This window comes from Equus quagga, chromosome 2 (genome assembly GCF_021613505.1).
Source record: "Equus quagga isolate Etosha38 chromosome 2, UCLA_HA_Equagga_1.0, whole genome shotgun sequence".
Classification (NCBI taxonomy): domain Eukaryota; kingdom Metazoa; phylum Chordata; class Mammalia; order Perissodactyla; family Equidae; genus Equus; species Equus quagga.
Genome location: NC_060268.1, coordinates 51,934,445 through 51,957,400, shown reverse-complemented (window position 1 = coordinate 51,957,400; position 22,956 = coordinate 51,934,445). Strand labels below are relative to the sequence as shown.

Sequence of the window (22,956 nt, the reverse complement as noted above, 5' to 3'; positions counted from 1 at the left end):
CACACATATAGTTACATAGTTGAAATCATATGACGTACACATAAATGCATTTTTCATTGCACATTACAGCATAAAGACTGCCCCGTGCTAGTGAAACTCTGCATAAACGTAATCTGAATGACTACATAATATTCTAGCACCTTGCTGTTCAAAATGTGATCCATGGCATTTCTCTCATGCTTGTTAAAAACACAGAATCTCAGGTTCTACTGCAAACCAACTGAATTGGGAGCAGCACTTTAATAAGATCCATACATTGAGAAGTACTGCCTTAGTACTCTGAAGTATTATAATTTGCTTAACTTGTGCTCCTAAATATATTCTGGCAGTCACCTGGTGAGAAGGAAGAAGAAAAGCTTAAGACATAAAATGAGAGAAGCATCTTAGAAAATGATTTGTTCCAGAGAGAAATAGCGTCATCAGTGGTGATGATTTTAAAACATGGATGAACTGGAACAAATTTCTTTTGAAGGACAAATTGGCAAAATGAATCCAAAGCCTTAACATGTTCATTACCTCTTGATCAGCAATTCCAACTTAGAAATTCATCCTAAGAATTAGAGATGTACATAGAAATTTATGTAAAGAAAGTTATCACAGAAGTATTTACATTAGCAACAAATTGGAATCCAATAACAGGAGACAGGTTAAAAAAAAATCACAGTATACTCAGACAAAGGTCTACCATGTAGCTTATAAAAATCAAGCTGCAGATTATGCTAAGCAAAAGACCCAAGACACAAAAGACTACATACTGTAAGATTCTATCTACATGAACTTCTAAAAAGACAAAACTGTGGTAATTGGAAAGGAAAGCCACAGTTGCCAGTGGATGGGGGAAAGGTACTGATTACAAAGGGGCATGAGGAAACTTTTTGGGGTGGTAGAAATATTCTACATTATTAATGTGGTGGTGGTTAAATGACCCTATACATTTGTCAAAGGACAAAAACTGTACATGCACATGTATTTTATTACATGTGAATTAAACCTCAATAAAGCTATCTAAAAACAAAAACAACAAAGAAAAAAACATGTTGCAGAAAACACTCAGGAATAGATGAAAATGTTAAAAATACATTGTTAATGAAAAAAGTTGAAATTGTAAAACTTATATCCAGTTTAATTCCAATTTAAACTTTATTTATGGAAAAAGAGATATACTTTGAAAAGTAAACAGTGGTTAACTGTGGGTAGTGAAGTGTCTTGTGATTTTTGTGTGTGCTTTTCTGTATTTTCCAAATTTCTGTAATGAAAATGGACTAAGCAATCAGAAAAAAGCATTTGAGGGAGATGTTTTGGAATAACTTTTAGAAAATTCTATTTATATTTAAAAAATAAATTACTGAGAAGAGCCTCTCAGAACTTTGAAATAATGCACACAAAGAATAGATGTTTTCACTTCTTCTCTAATACCTTGAATACTTAAGGATAAATACATCATAGATTCTTACTAGCTAATTTTCAAGAATCATATAAAAGTATTGTTTTGATAATAGAGAATCACTAGCTCTTTGACTTCAAAGAAATCTTTCCAGATCATCTACCCCAAAGGTTTCCAAATGTGGCCACTCATCAGAATCTTCAGGAGTACTTAAAAAAATACAGCTTTCAAAGGTCCCACTACCAGAGATGCTGATTTAGTGAGCCTGGGTTGCGTCCCAGTCACCTGCATTTCTAAAATGTTTCAGAAATCTGTGCAGCAGGGTTAAGAACTACTTCAAGATCCAGAGAAATCAGTGACCTCTCTGGGATCACACAGCTAATTAGTGGTTGAGTAATGACAAGAACTCAGGCTAGTGATCCATGGAAGCAAACCTACATCACATTCCTAAAACTACCATCATCATAACAGTAACTATATAGTACACCTTTCTTGAGTGTTTACTGCATAAGAGATGGTGTGCAAAGGGCTTTATATGCATCATTTTTAGTTTATTCCTGCAAGAATACTATAACAGGAAGTCCCTTTTTAGAAAAGAAGGAACCAAAGCTCAGAGAGCTTTGCCCAAGGTCACTTGGCAAGGATGTGATGGAGCCATAATTCAAACCCAGGGTAGCCTTACTTTGTCCAAAGGCCATGTTATTAACCTATTAGCTATTATTAATTACTAAGTATGTTGTTATTAATCTATTACAGTCACGTGTCACTTAATCACAGGGATGCAATCTGAGAAATGCGTCATTAGATGATTCTGTGGTTGTGCAAACATCATAGAGTGTACTTACACAAACCTAGATGGTACAGCCTACTACACACCTAGGCTATACGGTACTAATCTTATAGGACCACAGTTGTATATGTAGACTGTTGTTGATGAAAACGCTGTTATGCAGTGCATGACTATATACTGCCTTCTCGATTTTTGATGACCTGTAACAAGGTTCGGCAAATTATGGCCCATGAGCTGTTTACCTGTTTTTGTAAATAAAATTTTACTGGAAGAGCCACATGCATTCATTTGTGTATTGTCTATAGCTGCTTTCATGCTACAATGGCAGAGTTCAGTAGTTGCAAAAGAGACCATATGACCCACAAAACCTATTTACTATCCAGCCCTTTACCCAGAATGTCTGCCAACCTCTGACCTATAAGTTGAGAAGATGAACGAGGAGGAAATATGCAAATCATGTCCCTTAAAATTCTATTTCAATAAGAAAACTATGAAAGAATTAAGATGTCTCAAAGGAATGGTCTCTGGATTCCCTGACCCAATTTTTACTTCTTCATGTTTCTGCACAACTGAGTACAATGCATATTCAAAAACGATAGCATTAGGATCCTAAGATTGAATTTTTTCCCCCAAGAGATTTTTTTTTTTTAATGAGGAAGAAAGATTGGCCCTTAGCTAACATTTGTTGCCAATCTTCTTCTTTTTGCTTGAGGAAGAGTGTCTCTGAGCTAACATCTGTGCTAATTTTCCTCTATTTTGTATGTGGGATGCCACCACAGCATGGCTTGATGAGTGGTGTGCAGATCCACAACCAGGATCTGAACCTGCAAACCCCAGGCCACCAAAGCAGACAGAGCATGCAAACTTAACCACTACACCAACAGCCCAGCCCCCAAGAAAAATGTTTTAAGTGTTGAAAATAGAATGTCAAAGGCAAAAGGACACCTTTTTAAGTATGTGAATGACAGGATCATGCTGGTTCTTTTAGTTATATCTATCATACTCACTGTAATCTCCTTTGCACCATAATTTAATACAAGGAATAATGTTTTAAACATAAATATCTGTACATGATATATCCATATCATTGATAAATGGATATGAACTCCAAGAAATAGAATGTACCACAAATACACCAAATCATCAAATTTTAATGTAGAACTAGCAGAAACATCTGAGGGAAGAATCTGGAAATCATTTGAAACTAATGTACTATGTATCAATACCCACAGATCAAGGAAAGGTCAAGTTCAGTTTCTAGAAAAATCTTCTTTCCAAACAACATCAGTCCACCTAGAGTACTACTTTTTCCATATTCCTCTCAAATTATTATTTAAACCAGGAGTTGGCAAACTTCTTCCATAAAGTGCCAGACAGTAAATATTTTCAGCTTTGTAGGCCATCCAGTCTCTGTTGCAACTACTCAAATCCGCCACTGCATTGCAGAAGCAGCCACAGAAAATATGTAAATGAATGGGGCATGGCAGTGTTCCAAAAAAACTTTACAAAAATAGGCAGTGGGCTTGATTTGGCCCTAGTTTAAATCATACAATAGAGTCTTACCATATACTTAGCCTTAAAATAATATATTCAAATATTTACTAATGGAATGTATCTAAATGTCTCTATTGCACAATTTAACTTATTTTAGTTATTTTGCCCTCTAATTGTCTTACAGACTCATTGAGGGGAAAGATGTAATTCTTTTTTATATGTAGATCCTAAAACAGTGTTGTATAACGGAAAATATAATTTTGGAGTCAGCTTCATATGCCTCCCTTTTAGGGATGCTGTGAGGATTAAATGAGGTAATATACATAAAAGTCCTGACATAGTAAGAACATAGCTGACACTTAATAAACGCATGACACCCCTCAATTTTCCAGGTATTTTCACCCATGGTAAATGAGTGAAATTTAATACCTGGATGCTAACAAATACCTTGTTCTGCCTCTAGATGAAACCTTGATATCTTTTTGGGAGGATTCATCATCTGATTTCATGTCATCTGATGAAGGAGGTTCATGAAGGTTTTCATCTTTCTCTTTATTTTCAGTCTTGATTTCTGCTGGAACAACAGTTCCAGACTGACCTTGCAAGCCACCTAACAAAGAGGCAAAGAAACATAAAATAAATGTCCAGACTCATTTATGAATTAGAACTAAGACAGAAAAAGCTTTCTAGATGGTGAACACCCTAGTTGTTACAGGGCTATAATGGAAATCTGAAGATGTAGGGACATATATTACTTAGAGCTGGAAAGAACATGTCCACAAACTTTACAGAATGACTTTTAAAGCATCTGTATTTAAAAGCATCAAGTCTGACCTTGAACAGTCAGTCTAATGCTCACTTTAAGGCAGTATTTAACAACTGAACAAGGTATGAGAAACTTGATGCATTTTAGAAACTGATTTCTAAGATATTGTCAGGGTAAAGGAAATAAGCTTTAACATTTTCCTGGATCTACACAACAAAATAGGTGTCATGGTTAAATACAACTGGGAAAACTTTACTTTGGTGGTCTTAATATTAGCTATATATTTATAATTATTGATAAGTTCTATTATAATATAGATTGCAGTTTGCTTTTTATCAGAATTGTCTAATTAAATTATAATCTTCCAAATAACAGCTACTATCATTCAGAGCTCTCAATATACTCAGAAATCTTTCTCATTGCCTCTAAGGACCATGAAGACTGAGTCATGAGGGGAACTGATTAAGAAAGACATGACAGAAGCAGGAGCAGATAAAAAGATGATCAGTAAATGCTGACCAACAGTTTGCACATGGTTCCATCTATCAATAAGTATCTATAATTGGCCCAGCCAAATGGGCCAATTGGAACCCTAAATATCTAAACTCTATAACCAGGCAGTAGCACTACTGCTTGGAATTCTCCCACCTAAGATGACTTTTGATTCACAGGTGTCAATCTGCCTATAAAAAAGGTGATAGTGTTCCAAATGATATCTCTGCATTACTGCTGAAAGTCAACAATATAGTTACCTCTATAATTTTCTTGTGTTTTATGGTTCAAGTCTGTGCTTGACGTAGTGACTGTACTAGACAGGACTGAATGATTGCCATTGAGACTGACAGAGTCTTCTCGATGAGTTCCAACCTAAAGTAAAAAAAAAAAAAAAAAGTTAAGATAGCTCAGGGGCAATAATTGTTTAAATTCTTTTACTGGGTTTAATAGAGAAAACAACGTCACTCATCTGAACTTAGCAACTTTTTTTGGATGCCACTTTTCTGCTGTTTGGATTTCAAAAGACTTGATAGTATTACTGCTTCTGAATCAAAATATTTTAAAAAATTCCAACTTTTAAATTTTATATCCCACAGAGGTTTGTTGTAAGAAGCAAATGAGCTAATAAAGTACTCTATAAGCCATAAAGCACTACACATTATAGGATCTATTAATAATCCTACATCAATCAATTTGAAAACCTATTCCATATACTACCCTAAATATATTAAAGTATGCATGAATTTGCATTTAATAAAACATTGCTACATTCCAAGTAATAATCGTATTTATCTACACTTTGGCATACCCTTTCCTCACATACATATATACAGCGTCTTGTTTTTTCTCCCTTTCACTGCCTCCTCTCAAAAATTTTAAAAGAGCAGCAAAAGCAACAGAAAATTAAAATAACCTGAAACAAAAGTTTTGCATTGCCAGGCAACAAAAATGCCATATATATGTTTATTCTCAGCTTTAATCAAATTTACACAAGTCACAATTAATCTGAAATGGGAAAGTAAGGCATGCAAACACCACCAAATGTTTTAGCTATTGCAGTATTTTTAGAAAAACTGGTTACAAATGAAGCTTTTTATTGGAACAATAGCAGACATGTCAACTAGAAGATTAAGGCTTTAATTAAACAGGTTTATTGCCTGGAGTTATAAATGAGAACCACTGTTTTTCAATAAATCCTTCAATCCCAGTAAACTGCCATGATTTGAGTCCCTCTTGAGTAATTAATATAGCTTTTATCCTTCATGACTTTGTACAGATTTTACCGTAAGAGGTATAAATACCCCTATGCAAGTTTATCCTTTGGTTTTCTGTGAGCTAAACAAGAGAAACCAAAGTTTTAAACAATGCAGGCCATTTGGTGGTGGACTTGATTAGAACGTTTTAGGTCCTCCACCACACTTTTTAAGAAATGTCTGTCTTCTATCCAGTGTAGTTTAAAAAACCCCATTTAATGTATTCCATAGCTACTTTTAAAAATTATTTGAGGATTAGCCATCACTGAGGATTAGTTATATCACTAACTCCCTTGGATGATGAAGCAATGACTATACTTTTTCTAAGCCATACAACCTTTTCATGTATTAGAATCACAGAATCTTAAAGCTTGGAAGGGACCACAGAAACTACAGCAAACTTCCATCCCCTTTTCACCACTGAAATCTTCCCTAAGCCTTTAGATTCCCTCACCCCAAAAACGCGACAGGACATCCAAAGAGCTAAACCTAACAATTAGCAAAGAAGTAGACTGTGAAAATTATATTCGAGAGAGAAAACTATTTTTAAAATGTTTCATGATATCCTGTCTCCAGGGCATCCTGGTCATGTTTGTTTTTAACACAGAGGGTGCTTTCTTGCTAGCTATGAACTACTCAATGACATCAAGAGAAGGTGAGTTCGAAAATCCCATTTTATAAAAATAGATATAGCATAAATACAACATATAGCTGCAAATTCTTGGGACTTAGGAGCCTAGGCCTATTCTAAAATAAAACATCACTAGAACAATCTTGACTGGCTGAAGAAATCATTGCAGGATAAAGTAAAAGCTAAGATTTCTGTATTTGTATTTATAATAACGTAGACTTAAAACTTACCATTGGTAATATATGCTAATTCTGCTCTTACCTAGTATTTTGAGCTATTGTATCAAGTAATTTAAAAGGAAATAGCCTTTTAAAATTTAAACTTTTAAACGTTATGTATACTCACTATATATCATATATGTGAAACTCATTTTATAGCTCCATAAGACAATACCATTGAACAAGAACAAACTGAATTTTCACTCACTGAAATGATAAGTGATTATGCATCTTCTGAATTCTTACTTCTTTTTGTTTCATTAATAAAATCTTTGATTTTCTGAATCTCAACTAATAAAAAAGTTCTATCACTTCCTTTCTAATGAAAGGCTTGGCAGACAAAGGATCATTATCTAAACAATAAATCTTAAGGATTTTGCTTTACCCTTAAGGAAACTCAGAAAGGCTGCTCAACTTGTTTTGGGATATAAATGCCAGCAAATATTTTTGTCTCTATGGAATACTACAAACTAAGTACTTTCTCACCCCAACCTACAACGTCTTCCAAAAGAAAAAAATTAAACCTTTTAAAAATGGCCTCAGACTAGCAAAAAGCTTGAAGCCTAGAGTTTTTCATGTTAATGAAGTTAGCAGGAACTTCTTCTTTGTAACTTGATTCCCCTTGCAAATGGCCCTCATATTTTCTGGAGAATTTGACTTTCACAATTCTCATAGTTCTCTTTAACCCTTGCTCACGCTGGCTCCCATATCTTCTCTTTAATCTGCAGCTAATCATTCGAATGGCTCTGTCCACAGACACAACAGGTGTATAAACAGTTCTTTGTCTGAGCTCAGAGCCTGTGGGGCCAGCCAGATAGGACCCTGTTTAATTGTTCATCTCGTTAGCATACAGCTGACAGGCTGCTGCTTTTGGGGGAGTAGCAGGGGAAGGCAAACCCCTAGGCTTGCTATGCTCTAAATTTCGATTATTAAGAGCTCCATTTCAGAATAAAAGGCCCATCCCATTAAATGACATTATCCTGCCTTCTGAATCTTCACAATCTGTTATGGCCTTACTTTTGTGGGAGCAGCCAACAAGGGACCTGTTTTCATTTAATTTGGCCAATGGCTTTAGCACCCACAATGGAAAAATGTTAAATCTAATTACTTGGTGAATAAGAGGGCTTGTGAATTAAGGGACAGACTAAAAAGTACTCACTATGAATTCCTCTCTGATTCTGAATTCTAGTCTAATAATTTGTTCAATTTGTAGCACTGACTGAATACTAATGATTTAAATTAATCAGTATGAATCTAGAGATTGATTAAAGGATCTTTATGTTCTGTAAGTTTGTTGTTTTACCTGAAGAAGGGTTTTATCTAGAAACTTGGTAGAATTCCATTTGTTATGGGTCCTTTTTAATGATATTACCATAAATATATAACCTGTATGGTTTTCAAACAAAGTCATTTTGAACAATTCTGAATTTAAAAAATGGTATCAAAACCCTTAAAAAGCACTATAATGTAGTCTTAATGAAAATAAAAAAATTTTAAATTGCCTATTTAGAAAAAATTGGTTAGAAGTAGTAAAAATACAGTTAAAAATTAACTCCTTCAATTCAGTTAAAACCTAGACATACAATTTCTATGGCATACAAACTTATACTAATAAAATTAAATAATGTCTAAATGTAAGGTTAAAATGATTCCAAATTTATTTTGATAAGTGACAAAAGTACTTATTTTGAATAAAATATTACCCTATTTGCCTGTTAGTCTTTAATAACTTACGTCTCTTAGAACTAAGAAAAATATGGTTTCTCTGCTTTAGGATTTGGAAAACAGATATGATTTATATTTTTGAATCATTATATAAGGTAGCTTTAAATTCTACAATTTAACCTTATTTACTCTGCTCTTATACAAGAATACCACACATCTCTAACCATAGCTTAAACAACAAAAAACCCAAGCAATACCAATAATAATAATAATAATAATAAAAATTAAGAGAAATACCTGGATTAAATTTCTTCAGGACTTGTAACAAAGAAATCAAAAGACCTCATGGATGAAATTTTGTCCTATATCATAAATAAGTAACTTTTTAAGATTTGCATCAAGCTTCCATTAATAAAAAACATTTCTAATCTAACTTAGTTTGGTTTGAAGTCGTAATCACTGTCTGAGGAATAACTGAATACTTTTTGTTGAAGATAAAAGTGCTATCCTGGAGCCATCTCGCTGGGCCTCTGTATTTTAGATATTACAGCCATAAACAGATGTGATGTGCAATAGTTTCATGTTGTTGAGACCTCTTTGTAATGCCCAAACAAAATTAACGATTCTACTCTTTTTCAGTTTTCCACTTAGTATCCGTATTTTTTCCTGTCAGCAGTTTATTCCAAGAGTTTATTCTTACACTAACTAAATGGGAGCAAAACTCAAGACAAAGGCTGACATTTCAATGGTTCTAAAAACTCTGACTTTGTGTTTTAAAATTTAAATGATACATCAATCACATCCTAATAAGAGTACCTGATAAAAAGTTTTAAGTTTTATATTTGCATTAAACAAATATGGGGAAATCATCAAAAATACTGAAAGGGAATAAGACATTAAGTAAATGAAAATGTTAATTCTGTTAAAAAATTAAGAGCAAATATTAAAACTATGCCAGGCTGGCTATGCTAATTACATAAAAAAAGTAGGAGATTACCCATCTCCTAGTTTCTTTTTCCAATACAGTAAATCTTTCAGGAAATTTAATGTTTGTGTATATTAGATAAAATATGTTAAAAGCTTTCTGTGGTTGAAACCTCATTTAATTCTAAAATTTGATGTTAGTCAAGTCTGTTCAGTTAAAAGCAACAATAATCAAAATTAAGTCTTTTGATATTGACTTCTATTAACATGTATTTTTGGAAGGTGGTAGTCTTATTTCTTTGGTGCGAAATATAAAAATCCTTTTTCTGGAACAATTAAAAAATACCAATTATTTTATCTATAAGACAAGAAGATGGATCTCCTCCTACAAATCAATACTATCGGCTGCAGATGACCTCACTGGCACAATCTTGTTATAACTAAAAACAATGTAAAGAAAAGTTCTCAGCAACAAAGCTATTTCCTTGCCAAGGACACTATTTTGGTTAACCTGTTCACGTGGACTTTACACCACAAGTATTCTTGAGAGCATTGCAGGCTGGAAGCTGAGCTCTCTGTACCACTTTTATCCTGCCATCAACTCTTATTCTTCCACTCCCAGTGCATTCTGGCTCACCTCAAATATTCCAACTACTTCAAAAATCCCAAACTACTCATTAAAGCAAAATAAGCAAAAAGTTATAGGCTCCTAGAAAAAGGGAAAAACTTGCTAACCCTAGTTTCCTGCACTGGGAAACTAATTTATGCTGTAAATCAGGGATTGACATGTGGGCCAAATTTGTGTTTTTTTTTTTTTTTTTTTACTACAAATAAAGGAGCTCTTTTAAATAAAGTTTTATTAAACAGCCACACCCATTTGTTTTCATAATGTCTGTGGCTGCTTTCAATTTACAATGTTAGAGTTAAGTAGTTATGACAGAAACCATAAACCTGCAAAGCCAAAAATACATATTATCTGCCCTTTTACAGAAAAAGTATGCTGACTCCTCTTCTAAATGCTAGGAGAGAAAGCAATATCATATTTAAAACCTGCAATTAGGATGGTGACCTACAGTAAATGCCCATTAGAACAAAAATCCATTACAACAAAAATTTTATTTAAACATTATGTGGAGTTCCTGAAATGGTATTTATGTTTATTAGAATAATTCCACTCTCAGCAGAAAATAAATGGAATGATGAAAATTAAATATTTTTGACAGAAGCTGACCTCACAAATTCTACATGGTGATATAGAATTGCTGATAAACTGATATTTCTGTGGTTGATTTGTAATTTTGGCTGCGTAACCTCCATTTTTAGGAGCCTAAAACAAATACTAATTTATGTTAATACAGAGGAAAAGTATACAAACCACTAGAAAGTTAAACAAGACAAAAAAAGAAAAGTGATTCCAGAATGTAAAATTGTCATTATCATTTCTTAGTCATGATCAGTTAGAATATATGGGGGCAAGAGAGGATAATAAAAGCAGGAGATTAACTCTTGAAGATGGCTGGCAACAGTTACAACAATATGTCCCCCAAACCACACACCCTCCAAGAATATGAAAAGAGTTGACTCCATACAGGTGGGTACTGAGCATGTAAGCAAGGGGCTCCAGGCAGTACTGAGGGAAGTCTTCAGAAATGGGTAAGACCCACCAAGATAAGAGTCTTCCTCAACAGTAAGCCTAAGATTTAGTTGGGAGAGTCACCGGTGGACTGCAATTTTCATTTCATTCCATCCTTTGGTCTTTTTCTTGAAACTGAGAACTCACAGCTAGAAAGCTCATTTTAGAAGGATGGGAAATGAATACCGATTCACCTGACAGTGTCAGATTTTGTCACTTAATAACTTTATATTTTGAGGGTAAGCCTGACAGAAACATCTCCATCTCTAGTGATTGTATCTGGATGGGGTGGATATAGCAGATGATGACTAGCAGATTTTCACCAGCTCTGTGGCCTCTAAGAAGGTTATAAAAACTAAAGAGAGAAACTTGATAGACACATTGACCAACAGTTTGAGCTGAGATGCTGTGGCACTGATGCTGCTGCTCAGACTAGGCCAGATTCACCTCACATTTCCAAAGACTCTTTTTTTCTAGACTAAATTTTTTTCTTTTTTAAAGAATATCTCTAGCAGCCCTTTTGTTGATGCCCTGAGGCAGCACAGTGCTAGAGGACATAATAGGAGGTATTTTCTTAATTAAAAGCTTCAGGGTGATATCTAATGAAACAATTTTTCCCTCTACAAGTTTTTTTTTTTAATTTTTCTCTCTTTTTAAAGATTGGCACCAGAGCTAACATCTGGTGCCAATCTTTTTTTTTTTCCTTCTTCTTCTCCCCAAAGCCTCCCAGTACATAGATGTATATTCTAGTTGTAGGTCCTTCTGGTTGTGCTATGTGGGATGCAGCCTCACCATGGCCTGATGAGCAGTGCCACGTCTGCACCCAGGATCCGAACCAGCGATACCCTGGGCTGCCGAAGCTGAGTGTGCGAACCTAACCACTTGGCCACAGGACTGGCCTCACTACAAGTCCTTTATACCACAGTAGGTTTCTACATGGCTTTGGAGGACTGGATTTTGAAAAATCTCTTTTCCAACTCTTATCCAAAGTTGGTAAAAACAACCTCCCCAAGACAGAAGTTCCATTTTATACAAACTCTACATTTTAATTGGGAGGAGCCACAGATACATCAAATATTGTAGCAGATAAATTAGAATGGGAGCAGTGAGCTATTAATAATGAAGAATTAAAAAATGATTAAGAGTGAGGAATAAGAATTGCAGATGCTGCAGTTGAGACAAACTTGGGCTTCAAATATATTGATTTTCAAGTCACTCTTCTAAATAAGGAAAAATAGTATTTCAACAAAATAATTAAGAATTTTGATATTCTACATTTATATTTCAACAAACGTTATCTTATACTATTAGTTATTTTATTACTACTAATAGTGATAAAAATACTCCCTTATATTTCTGAGTTTAATAATTTATAAATGTTTTCACATTTATTAGCTTATCAATAGCAACAAAAACTAACTTAAAAGGAGCTTGAATTTCAAGATTTTCTGACATTAAAAAAAACCCAAACAACTGGTTGTAAGATATGCAGGCACCTAATGTCACCCAAGTTGCTGAAATCACTGTTCTCAGGAAACCAGGCAGCCGTGTTTGATGTTTACTTCAGTGGCTCCAAAATGAATATAAACGGCTGTCTGACATGTGAATGTGAAAATCTGGAACCAATCCTATTTCACAGAACACAAGCCTTCAGCATTTGGGGTACCTAATTATTTTGATGATAGGTGAGTTTTACTCTTGATCACATGGCTTACAGCTAGAAGATCTGTTTCACAGGAGATTATTTCACAGCATGCAATGAATCTTAAAAACCATGCCATAAACATGCAAACACATGGTATCAGTTAAACAGCAGGTTCAAAAAGAGCTTCATTCCTTTAAAAGACAGTTTGGAGAAAAAATAATGTAAGACATTCAACACAGAATTTCTAATGTGCAGGCATGTAGAATTTCAAGTTTTTCCCTCTAAAGAACTACCATGTTTTAAAAAAGATGGTTTGAATTATTTTATTCTCTTTGGGGATTAATTTAAAATTGTTTCCTTTCATTGTCACTTAAATTATAGCCATTCTTAAAACTACTCAACATTTTTTCTTCATTTGGAAATAAAGCTTATATTTGGACCTGCACAAGTAATTTTGAATTCCTTCTGCTATTGAAGGCTGGTTCCAAACGATAATAAACAGCTTTTCTAGACCAGAACCCTTAAAATTCAGTCTTGCTTTACTGCTTTTGCTATTCAGACTTCCTATACACTATTTCAAGGCAAAAACTGTTCTGTCAATTATTATACATCTGGGAAAAAAATCCAAGTTTAAGCTAAAATGATCCCTGTAGAAAGTTTCTGCCTTTGCACACGATCATAGCAGGATTTTAAGGGCCAATGCTCAACCAATGACCCTGCCCAAGACCAGGCAGGTCTTTTTTTCCCCAAAAGAAGGACCTTTTCCTTCAAAGATCTCCTAAAAAACACTTAGGACAATAGGCTTTAGGGTTTATTACAAAAAAGATGAACACTATTTTACCATAGAAGCAGATCGATTGCTTGTAACAAGGCTTGATCCACCGTAGTTTGAATTGAGGCTTCCAATTGGTGCATTATGGGATGGTCCCAATAAACTGTGTATGTCACTGTGACCAGCAGGCAAACTGGTGGAAGGTCCCACGGCATGGTTCCGCAGCACATGGATAGCGTCATCCAGCCTGTCTAAACGGTCCTCCATTCGAGATTGCTGTAGGGATGGAAAGAGAGACATGGAGGTTACTGCTGGTATCTGTTACATTCACTAAACTGCTATGTTTCCTACTTTGGGATGTTTGGAAGACAGCAAGTGAAATGCAATATCAAGTAGCTTCAAAAGCCACTACCTGCACTACAAATCAACAATCAAAGAAAGGGTATCTGTAGACTATGCTAAATTAACAAAGCTTCAGAAACAAATTACTGCTTCATGAAATCAATTTACTAATCTACCATGAGGTTATTTCTTTTAGCTTCTACAAAAGATGAAGGCTACTCTACCGTGTCTGATACTCAATTAACCATAGTTGATAAAAAAGATAACCTGTACTTTAACACTGATCTTTGAAATGAGGGCAATTTGAGGAAGGGTCCTCAAATCCATTAAGTTTAAGTTGTAATTTTGTTTTAAGTGAAAAAAGCATACCTATCTGAAATGTTGAACACATCCAAATATGCTCTTTCACAAAACTTAGGAAATAATAATGTCTGTCTGTGGATACACACATGCCCCATACACAAACATATTAGAATTTTTAAAATCAAAAGCACATGCCAGTAGAGCTCTTTTAAAAAGAATCATTCTCAACAACATAAAAGAACAAAAGTCTATTCTTACATACTGTTACAAAAACGAAAATGGTCATTATTTGATTTTAAAAGACTTTGGAGTCTGTACAGGCGTGAAAATTTTAAATGGATAATAGGAAGTATAATTAATTGAAACATAAAAAAGGCACCATCTAAAAGAAATAGTACCTCACAGACATCCTTTAAGAAGGACATTGCATCTTGCAAATGCTCGTGAAGTTGCTGCTCAACTCGATTTTTCTGGCAAAGTCAAGACAGAACAGGAGGCAAAGCACAGGTTAAGATTAACTCCAAAAGAGATGAGGAAATAGCTGATGTGCATGTCAGCATAACATGTTAGTAAAGTTAACGCAGAGAACTGCGAGATCTACTTGTATTAAGATATGAGAAGGCTGGGATTTAACAGCGAAGTTATAAGGTTAGCATCTAAATAGCACACATTGCTTATATTTGCTTGCAAAATATGTGAGAAGAAAACTTTCCTTTAATTTAAAATGTTCTGTTAGTCACAGAAAAAGAACTTTTCTATTTGCAACCTGGAATTACTAAATGATAGCATGACTTAGCATTCCATCAAGTCATTCTTATTTTGTTTTTATAATACTTTGTAATTCAGTGATAAGCATTGAAAATCAACAGTAGTTAACATTCTACCACAAATTCTTCACTCTCAATACCTAGGCAGGTGCCTTCATTCTACTGCCTTGCTTGTGAAGTAACATTTTGCTGGTACAATTTGTACAATATATTCTTTTTTATAAAAGAAAACATGGGAAATAACACTCTTCATGACAAAAATAATTGATACATTTTAAATTTTTAATGGAAATGTAATAAACTATACATAGTATGATTATATGAGAAAGAGTAATATACAACTATTTTGCATTGCTGGACTAATTTGCTTGCTTTTACTTGGTCTGCGTTTTTTTTTTTTAAGTTTCCTCTTATATGTAAACATAAAAGTATAGAAAAACTAAGCCCTTGATTTGTCAAAGAAACAAAAATCCTATAACACTATTTTAATACCAGCTGTCCTGAGTCCAGAAGCCTGATGTCCCAAAGAACAGATGGTAAAAGGCACACCCAATGTGTCTTATATTGTTCAACTAAATCAGGCCATTTGTTAGCAAAGAATTCATGTGTAATGCTATCCTACTGTTTTTTCATTGTTACTCAAGATTTAATGAAAAAACAAACTCCACACTTTTATCAGATAAAAGTGACCTGTAGTATGTTTCTAAGAGGCTCTTACCAGGGAGTGAAGTGAGTTTTCATAGCTTGGGGATGAAGGAGCTTGCCCTCCAGGTCGTGGCCACTGACTGGTACCTGTTAAAATAAAATCCAAAAGCACTCACACACCTTGGTTAACTTGGTGATCTTCATAACATTCTGACGGAAAGGGTAAAGATATTCAATAACTGTACATTTATGCGCCACATAATGACCTTTCAGTCAACAACAGACTGCATATATGACAGAGGTCCCATAAAATTAGTACCACATAGCCTAGGGGTGTAGTAGGCTATACTATCTAGGTTTGTGGAAGTACACTCTATGATGTTCACACAATAACAAAATCGCCTAATGATGCATTTCTTAGAATGCATCCCTGTTAAGTGATGCATGACTACACATAAATTTATGCGAAAATTTTTGTTTAGCCTTCAGCATGGTATTGGCTACTTATGACCCCATCACATTAAAAAAAATCTTTATTGTTAATACAACAGTGCAGGGAGTTGAGAAAACAAAGAGAAAAAAACTATAAAACAACGTAACATTTTATGTTTGCATATTCTTCAGACTTTGCCCATATGCACACATATCTTGAGAAAATGTACTTAAAATATACATAATTTAAAATTCTGTTTCTCCCACGGTTTTACATAATGTTCATGATCCTGCTCTTAATGACTATACAGCTGATCCTCTAGATCATAATTTGCTTAACCACCACTACCTTGCTGCTGGACATTTTGGTTGCTTTTAATAGGCTATTATGAATAGTAATTGAGTATTACTATATTATGTAATTGAGTATTACTACGTTATGAATGGTAACTATTGTGTTTTTTGGGGGGCGGAGAACATGTCATGAGAGTAAGGAGCATTTCTGAATTAAAAGACATGAACATATTTATGACTCTTAATTCATAAGGTCAAATTGCTTTCTAAAGGGTCATTAACTTGAGCCTTTAGTAATGCACAAATTCACCAATTTCAAATACATTTAGGATTACCTGTTAAAAATTTTCCCAACATCATTTACACCAAAACACATTAGTTAATTTAGAAAATATCATTATAAAGATTTTGTTAAATGTTTATTCTCTGACTTTAGAAAATTAGCAATATAATGAAAAACAAAGATAGAAAAAGAAAAGATACAAGTTCTGAGTAGAAAGAATAAAAAGGACAAAAGAAGAAAAAAAAAAGAATTCATCTATGTGTTGGTGAGAATGTAGCGTTTTAATGGTCTTGACAAAATAGCTTTAAAAGAAAAAAAAACAATTGATCAAAACCTTTACTATTTCAGGATTGTGCATTTGAAAATAAGTTATTTATAGAAAGTAATAAAGACCCTTCAATTAAATATATATTATTTTTCTTAATAAAAACTTTGGTGACAACCTGAATTATATTAGAAATCTGAAGAGGGAGAAGTTGAAGGTTTATTTAATTTGCCTCATTTATTGCTAAATAAAGTTTTAAACTATGTTCCAATTAGGATCTGTTGTTGTAGGTTAATTTCCACACTTAGGAAACCAAAAACTTATGGTAAATTGGAACTGTTATAGTTCACTTTAGCTGTATTCTCATTAATCATATACATTTTGTAAGTTGAAGACCTGGATACATAGATTCTTAATAACCTGATTATATTTCACAAGTAGCTGTGATTATACAGAAAAAACTTAAATACTAACATTGTAAGAAAAAATATATTATGTATTTCATCAGCTAACAATTTTTTTACATGTAAGCAAATTACAAACAAATTATTTTGAGGACCATTAAAGGCTTCCTGCTAGACATACAAATGTAATCATAATTCAAATACACAAATAAATTACAGACAATCTAAAATTGCTCATTGAAACAGAAGCTTGTGGGCTAACTTTATAATTAACAAGTAGAATTTAGCAACCTGAACAACCTAGTAACTGACTATATGAAGAATTCATATAAAAACAACCAGCCAATAATTTACCACTGATTTCAGTGCATTAGTACTTTCTAAGCACTGATGTAGAATTATGAATTTTTATGTGAATAACAGGTTAATCAAAATCTATTTTGAAAAAGACTAAGTTATTTTAAAAAGTGTTTCCTTTAATGTTTAAAATATTTTATTTTCAATAATTTTCCTCCATCTTTCCCAACCCCCTTAGGTGATCAGCCTGTGATAGGAGCCTGATCAATAAATTATTTAATTTGTGTGGAATATTAACAGAAGTTTTATGTTTAAACACTTCAGAATCCTTAGCATGCATCTGCTTTACAAAATAGGCAAATTTTGTGGTTCTTCACTAGCTTAGCATTGAGGAATGAGATTTGTGCACTGAGTTACTCAGGTAAGATATCACCTACATTCATTATTTTTTGATAGTGATCTGAAGAAACTGCTAAGGTCTATCTCAAAAATGCAATTCATTAACTAGAAAAATACACATATATTCAAACCTATTTTGTTTTTATTATAGATTGAGTTGTCCCACTGTGACATATTTGCTTAAAATAGAATACTAACATGATTAAATCACTGATAATAGTTCGAACTTTATAAAAATGCCAAGTTATATTTCATGGACAGAGCTCCTTTAACCCCACTTAGTCATTTCAAAACTTCATGCTACTGATCACAAAGGAGAAGGCTAGGCAGTTAGATGGACAGGGTTAGTTCAGTGGAAGGCAATCCTATGGCTGGTAAAACTCAAAGGGAGATATGGAAGTTTAGTGAATAGCAGGAATTAGTGGACCTGCATTCTGGTTGGTCTGTGTTGTCAATTTATTTTGTGAGCCCTGCCTATAAAACAGGCACACAGTTTTTGTTTTTGTTTCAATTTGCCTTATAAGGCCAATCAATGAGGTAAAAGATATGAAAGCACTCACTTCATGAGCCTAAAGGTCTTTTTGACCATGGGACATTATTAACATCTCTTCCTAATGGTAGACCTATTGTGTAAACAATAAAGAAATAATCTATGGGGCCGGCCCCGTGGCTGAGTGGTTAAGTTCGTGCACTCTGCTTCGGCGGCCCAGGGTTTCACCAGTTCGCATGCTGGGTGCAGACATGGCACCACTCGTCAGGCCACCCTGAGGCAGCATCCCACATGCTACAACTAGGAAGGCCTACAACTAAAATATACAACTACGTCCTGGGGGGATTTGAGGAGAAAAAGCAGGAAAAAAAAAAAAAAGAAGATTGGTAACAGTTGTTAGCTCAGATGACAATCTTTAAAAAAAAAAAAAAAGAAAAGAAATAATGTATGTAGATTTCTGCACTTTTGGCCCATTGAAGGCTTATTAGCTATGAGTGAGACCTTTAGGGTTGTGAATAGAATTCCAATTCTGGACACAGACCATAATGCAAGCACGTCTCCAACTCTAGACATACATGCATCTTCACCTTTTTGTAAAACTAGTCTGTGAATAAAATACATAGATTAAATTTAGAATCATACTGGCATCTCTGTCTCTAGCTTGTAATCATCAACTGTAATGCTATTACACAAATACGGAAAAACAAAAGTGCAAAGGTTGGAAACCTCAGAGGTTTCCTACAGAACAGGATTACCTCCCCCCTTCCTTCCATGTCATCTGATATCTGGTGTAGACATATACAGAGGTTTTGGGCTTATATATCCCTTCTATTAGATAAGCACAAGCTTTCAACTCTTCATGTAGTTAAAAATTTCTGTAATTGCCCTGGGCTTTTTAGTGACTACCCCAGAAAGTTAGCTCTTATTCAAGTAGGATTATAATAAACATACCTGATATTAAAATGGTCAATAAGACCACTTCCAGAAAACATGCTAGCTGGGTGACTAGAATAAAAGAATTGAGTTATGTGGCTAGAAAATTTGGAAAGGCTTTCTTTGATCACTAAATATAAAATTTACCTAGTGTTTCTGATCTGCTGTCACACTGAGTGGGACTTTGTAAGTACTTCACCTAATAAACCTGGTTAATAAATTTAGGGAATACATACCAACATTTTATGTGGCTGAGAGAAATTCTTAGGACCATTTACCATGCATTTTCTTATTTTGTAAATTGTTTCCTTTGTAATCTCAAACTTTCATGAGATCCCTCATGCAAGGAAAAGTTTGGATAATCCTTAATGTAGTGCTGAGTGCTGAGCTTTCCACAATCTGGCCCCACCCAACCTTTCCATCTCAGTGCTTCACACTTCCAAACGTGAAGAGTTCGTAATCATTCATCTCAATGACTCTGGATGAACAGGTCACACACTTTCCTGCACCTGGATCTTTGTCATGCTCTTCCCTTTATACCCAGAAAGCTCTTTTTCCTCCTTTTAAAATCCTACTCTTCATGAAGTCTATCCTGAGTACTCTAGTTTAGAGTGAATTTTAATAGCTCCATTTTCATATGTTCTCTCTCTTCTTTTCTTTTCTTTTTTTCTTCTCTCTTATTTTCTCAACTAAACTGAAAACCTGCTGAGCAGGCACACTGACAGATGATAAAAATAAACATTTCATTGATTAAAAAACGAGGACTCCTTTCTTCCCTCTCTTCCTTCCTCTTTATTTTTATTGTGGATGTTCTGAAGATTGCTACTGAGTACTGCAATTACTAAACTTTAATTCATTTACATTTCAGAAGGAGGCAAAGAAAGGCAAAACATGGTTTTGCTTGCCTGCTTTCCAAGTTCCCTTTGTAAAGACGTTCTCTTAACTCAAATATTTGTATCTTTTCCCAAATAACAACTCTAATAGACACAGCCATTCTTTTCTTTTACCTTTCTGCCAGAGTCCTGATTTTGTTTGTGGTGTGTGTCTGTCTATCCTTTTCCTAGTATGAACCAGGAAGGAGTAATTCTCTTCTTAGCTCTTGGGATAAACCCTGATGTCTAAGATAAACATGGTGGTCCCATTTCTGTTGTGAGCAATTGTATCAGGCCCAGTGCTGGCCAATGAGTCATGAGGGGAAATCTGTTAAAGAGGCTTCTGGAAAAAGATTCTTAAAAGACAAGGAAAAGATGGTCCCTTTTCTTCTACTGGACACAGGTATGCCCACACGTAGTACCTTGAAGTGCTGTCTTGCCACCAGCCTGAGGAAAAACTGCAAAGTAGAGCAAGTGCCCTGACATATGGTCTAGGAACTTGACCTGCTATGGGCTTCTTGTCATACAAGACAACCAATCCCCTTATTACCTAAGCCAGTCAAGACAAAAGTTTCTCTTCCTTTCAGCCTAAAGCATCCTAACTGACACAATATCATCATATCAAAAGCTTCCTCCTAAGCTTTCTCTAGGTAGAAATGTATGTTTTTGGCCTAAAAAGTTCCCAAGGAAAATGAGTAGGACTTAAACAGGAATGATGATTGCCTTAGAGGCTGCCTCTGTGGCCCTGTATCTGTGCATCTATCCTTACAAGGCCTGTGCCCAGTCTGACTGACTCTCAGACACAAAGAACAGGGCAAATGTAGAGAGTACATAGTGGGTAGAATTTTCCACTCAAGATACAGGCCACTGCCACACAAGGTAGAAAATAATTTCTGCATATTATAGAGGAGCTTTGGTTTGCTATTTTTCATTTTTCCCTTCAACTGTGAATACTTTATTGCATCATGCTTTGCTTTTTTCCTATTCCGTTTCCATATCTGCTCTGCCAATTTGGGGTGCGTGTGTGTGTGTATATGTGATAATAAGAAGGAAACAGTAGGTATAGGAGATGGGAGAGAGATACACCTGCATAAAATCAGTCTTTAATTTGTCATTTCAGTGGGAGTATTTGAAAGTATTTTTCTTCGATTATGACTGAACTGAAAAAGAAGCCTACTGATACCTGCACTACACAATTCAATGGGCCACAGATTTTCATTAATCAGCTGAATGAAAGGGGAAAAGAGGATATTAGCCATTAAACACCAAATAAAGATGGAGGAGGAAATGTGAGATCTCACTTTGGACTATTATTTTTTGAAAAATGTCTAAGTCTCTGATTCTCTGTTTTACTGAGGTCCCTTTATAGATGCTAGCTCCTCTGCTGCCTGCTTTCCCACCCAGTGTTAATGAAAACTATCTTACCGGGCAGAGGAGGAGAGGCAGTGGGAACACATAGTAAGGGCCAATATAGATACCACAGACGAGAAAGTGAAATAAGTTGTTGCAAAATGACAATGATAATTTCAGTAAAACTGTGCCAAGAGGGTGAGTAGGGTTAAAGTTACATCATTCTTCCTGTAATTTCAGCTCTCTGTTAAACAACAACTTTAAGTCAATGGGTCTTTCATAGTCCTGTCTACGTGGGGAACAGCTGTTCAACTTTTACTAGACAGCTGAAAGCAGCTGCCATCAGTTCATCATCTCTACACTGGAATGCTTCTTAGCAGAGTCACAAGGCTAACGCACAAAGCACAGGTGATGGCCAAAGCCCTGACATACTAGGAGCCCTGATTTTCAGAAACCCTGAACAATGCAAAAAGGCTTAACAATAGTACCACCACCACCACATGGACTTAAATAATGGCTTGATCAGGAAAAGAGAATCATGTCTGAGGTCAACTGTTGGAAGAATATGGCAATTTTTACTCAGTTGCCTAATATCTTTTCCTCAGAACTAATATTTCTTCTTTAGCATGGTTTTTCTCCAAATACTGCTGAGAAAAATACAGTTCAAGTTTTAAAAGTATAGCCTACAGATACTAAGCATTATCCTTAATTTTACTTATTTCTAATAAATATAAAAATTTCTATTTACAGTAACAATTGTATCTCAACAAATTTATAGTGTAGGACAATATCTAGAATTTGTTAAAGCTATTATGAAAAAAACAGGTAAAAGTAAAGCAAATCTGAATCACTTATTTAACTCCACTAACAACATTCATCCACATTCATAGAGAGTTCTCTTCCTTAGCAAAAAAACTGCATTATCACCAAGAATTTACATACATACAATAACTTAGTGGACCTAAAAATAAAGAAAAACTATCTAGCAGAAACAGTTATTCAACTTTAAGTCTTACACTGGTACATTGAAAAAGCAGAGAACAAGAAAGAAAGAAGTTACATGTACTTCTAAAAAGGTTTTGTTTATTTTCTATGCTATCTCATGAAAAATTTTGATTCATCTCCTTCTCCATATTTTATCTTCATCTCAATTGCCTAGCCTTATCTTTGTCCTATTATAACAATTGTTCTTATAAATTATCACAAATTA

The 22,956-nt window shown here is 34.5% G+C and overlaps 1 protein-coding gene across 8 annotated transcripts in view; it reads right to left on the bottom strand.

Moving 5' to 3' along the window:
- Positions 1–22,956, bottom strand: part of TCF12 (transcription factor 12) — a 346,407-nt gene that overhangs the window by 12,873 nt on the left and 310,578 nt on the right. For 6 of the 8 annotated variants that reach the window (XM_046652341.1, XM_046652337.1, XM_046652338.1 and 3 more), the window contains 5 exons: positions 15,801–15,874; positions 14,714–14,785; positions 13,740–13,946; positions 5,187–5,301; positions 4,116–4,278 (listed from right to left, as the gene is read on the bottom strand). In XM_046652341.1, coding sequence (XP_046508297.1) covers positions 4,116–4,278; positions 5,187–5,301; positions 13,740–13,946; positions 14,714–14,785; positions 15,801–15,874 — 631 coding nt within the window. The remainder of the gene's footprint in view (positions 1–4,115; positions 4,279–5,186; positions 5,302–13,739; positions 13,947–14,713; positions 14,786–15,800; positions 15,875–22,956) is intronic. The other 2 variants (XM_046652343.1, XM_046652342.1) reach the window with 1 other exon arrangement.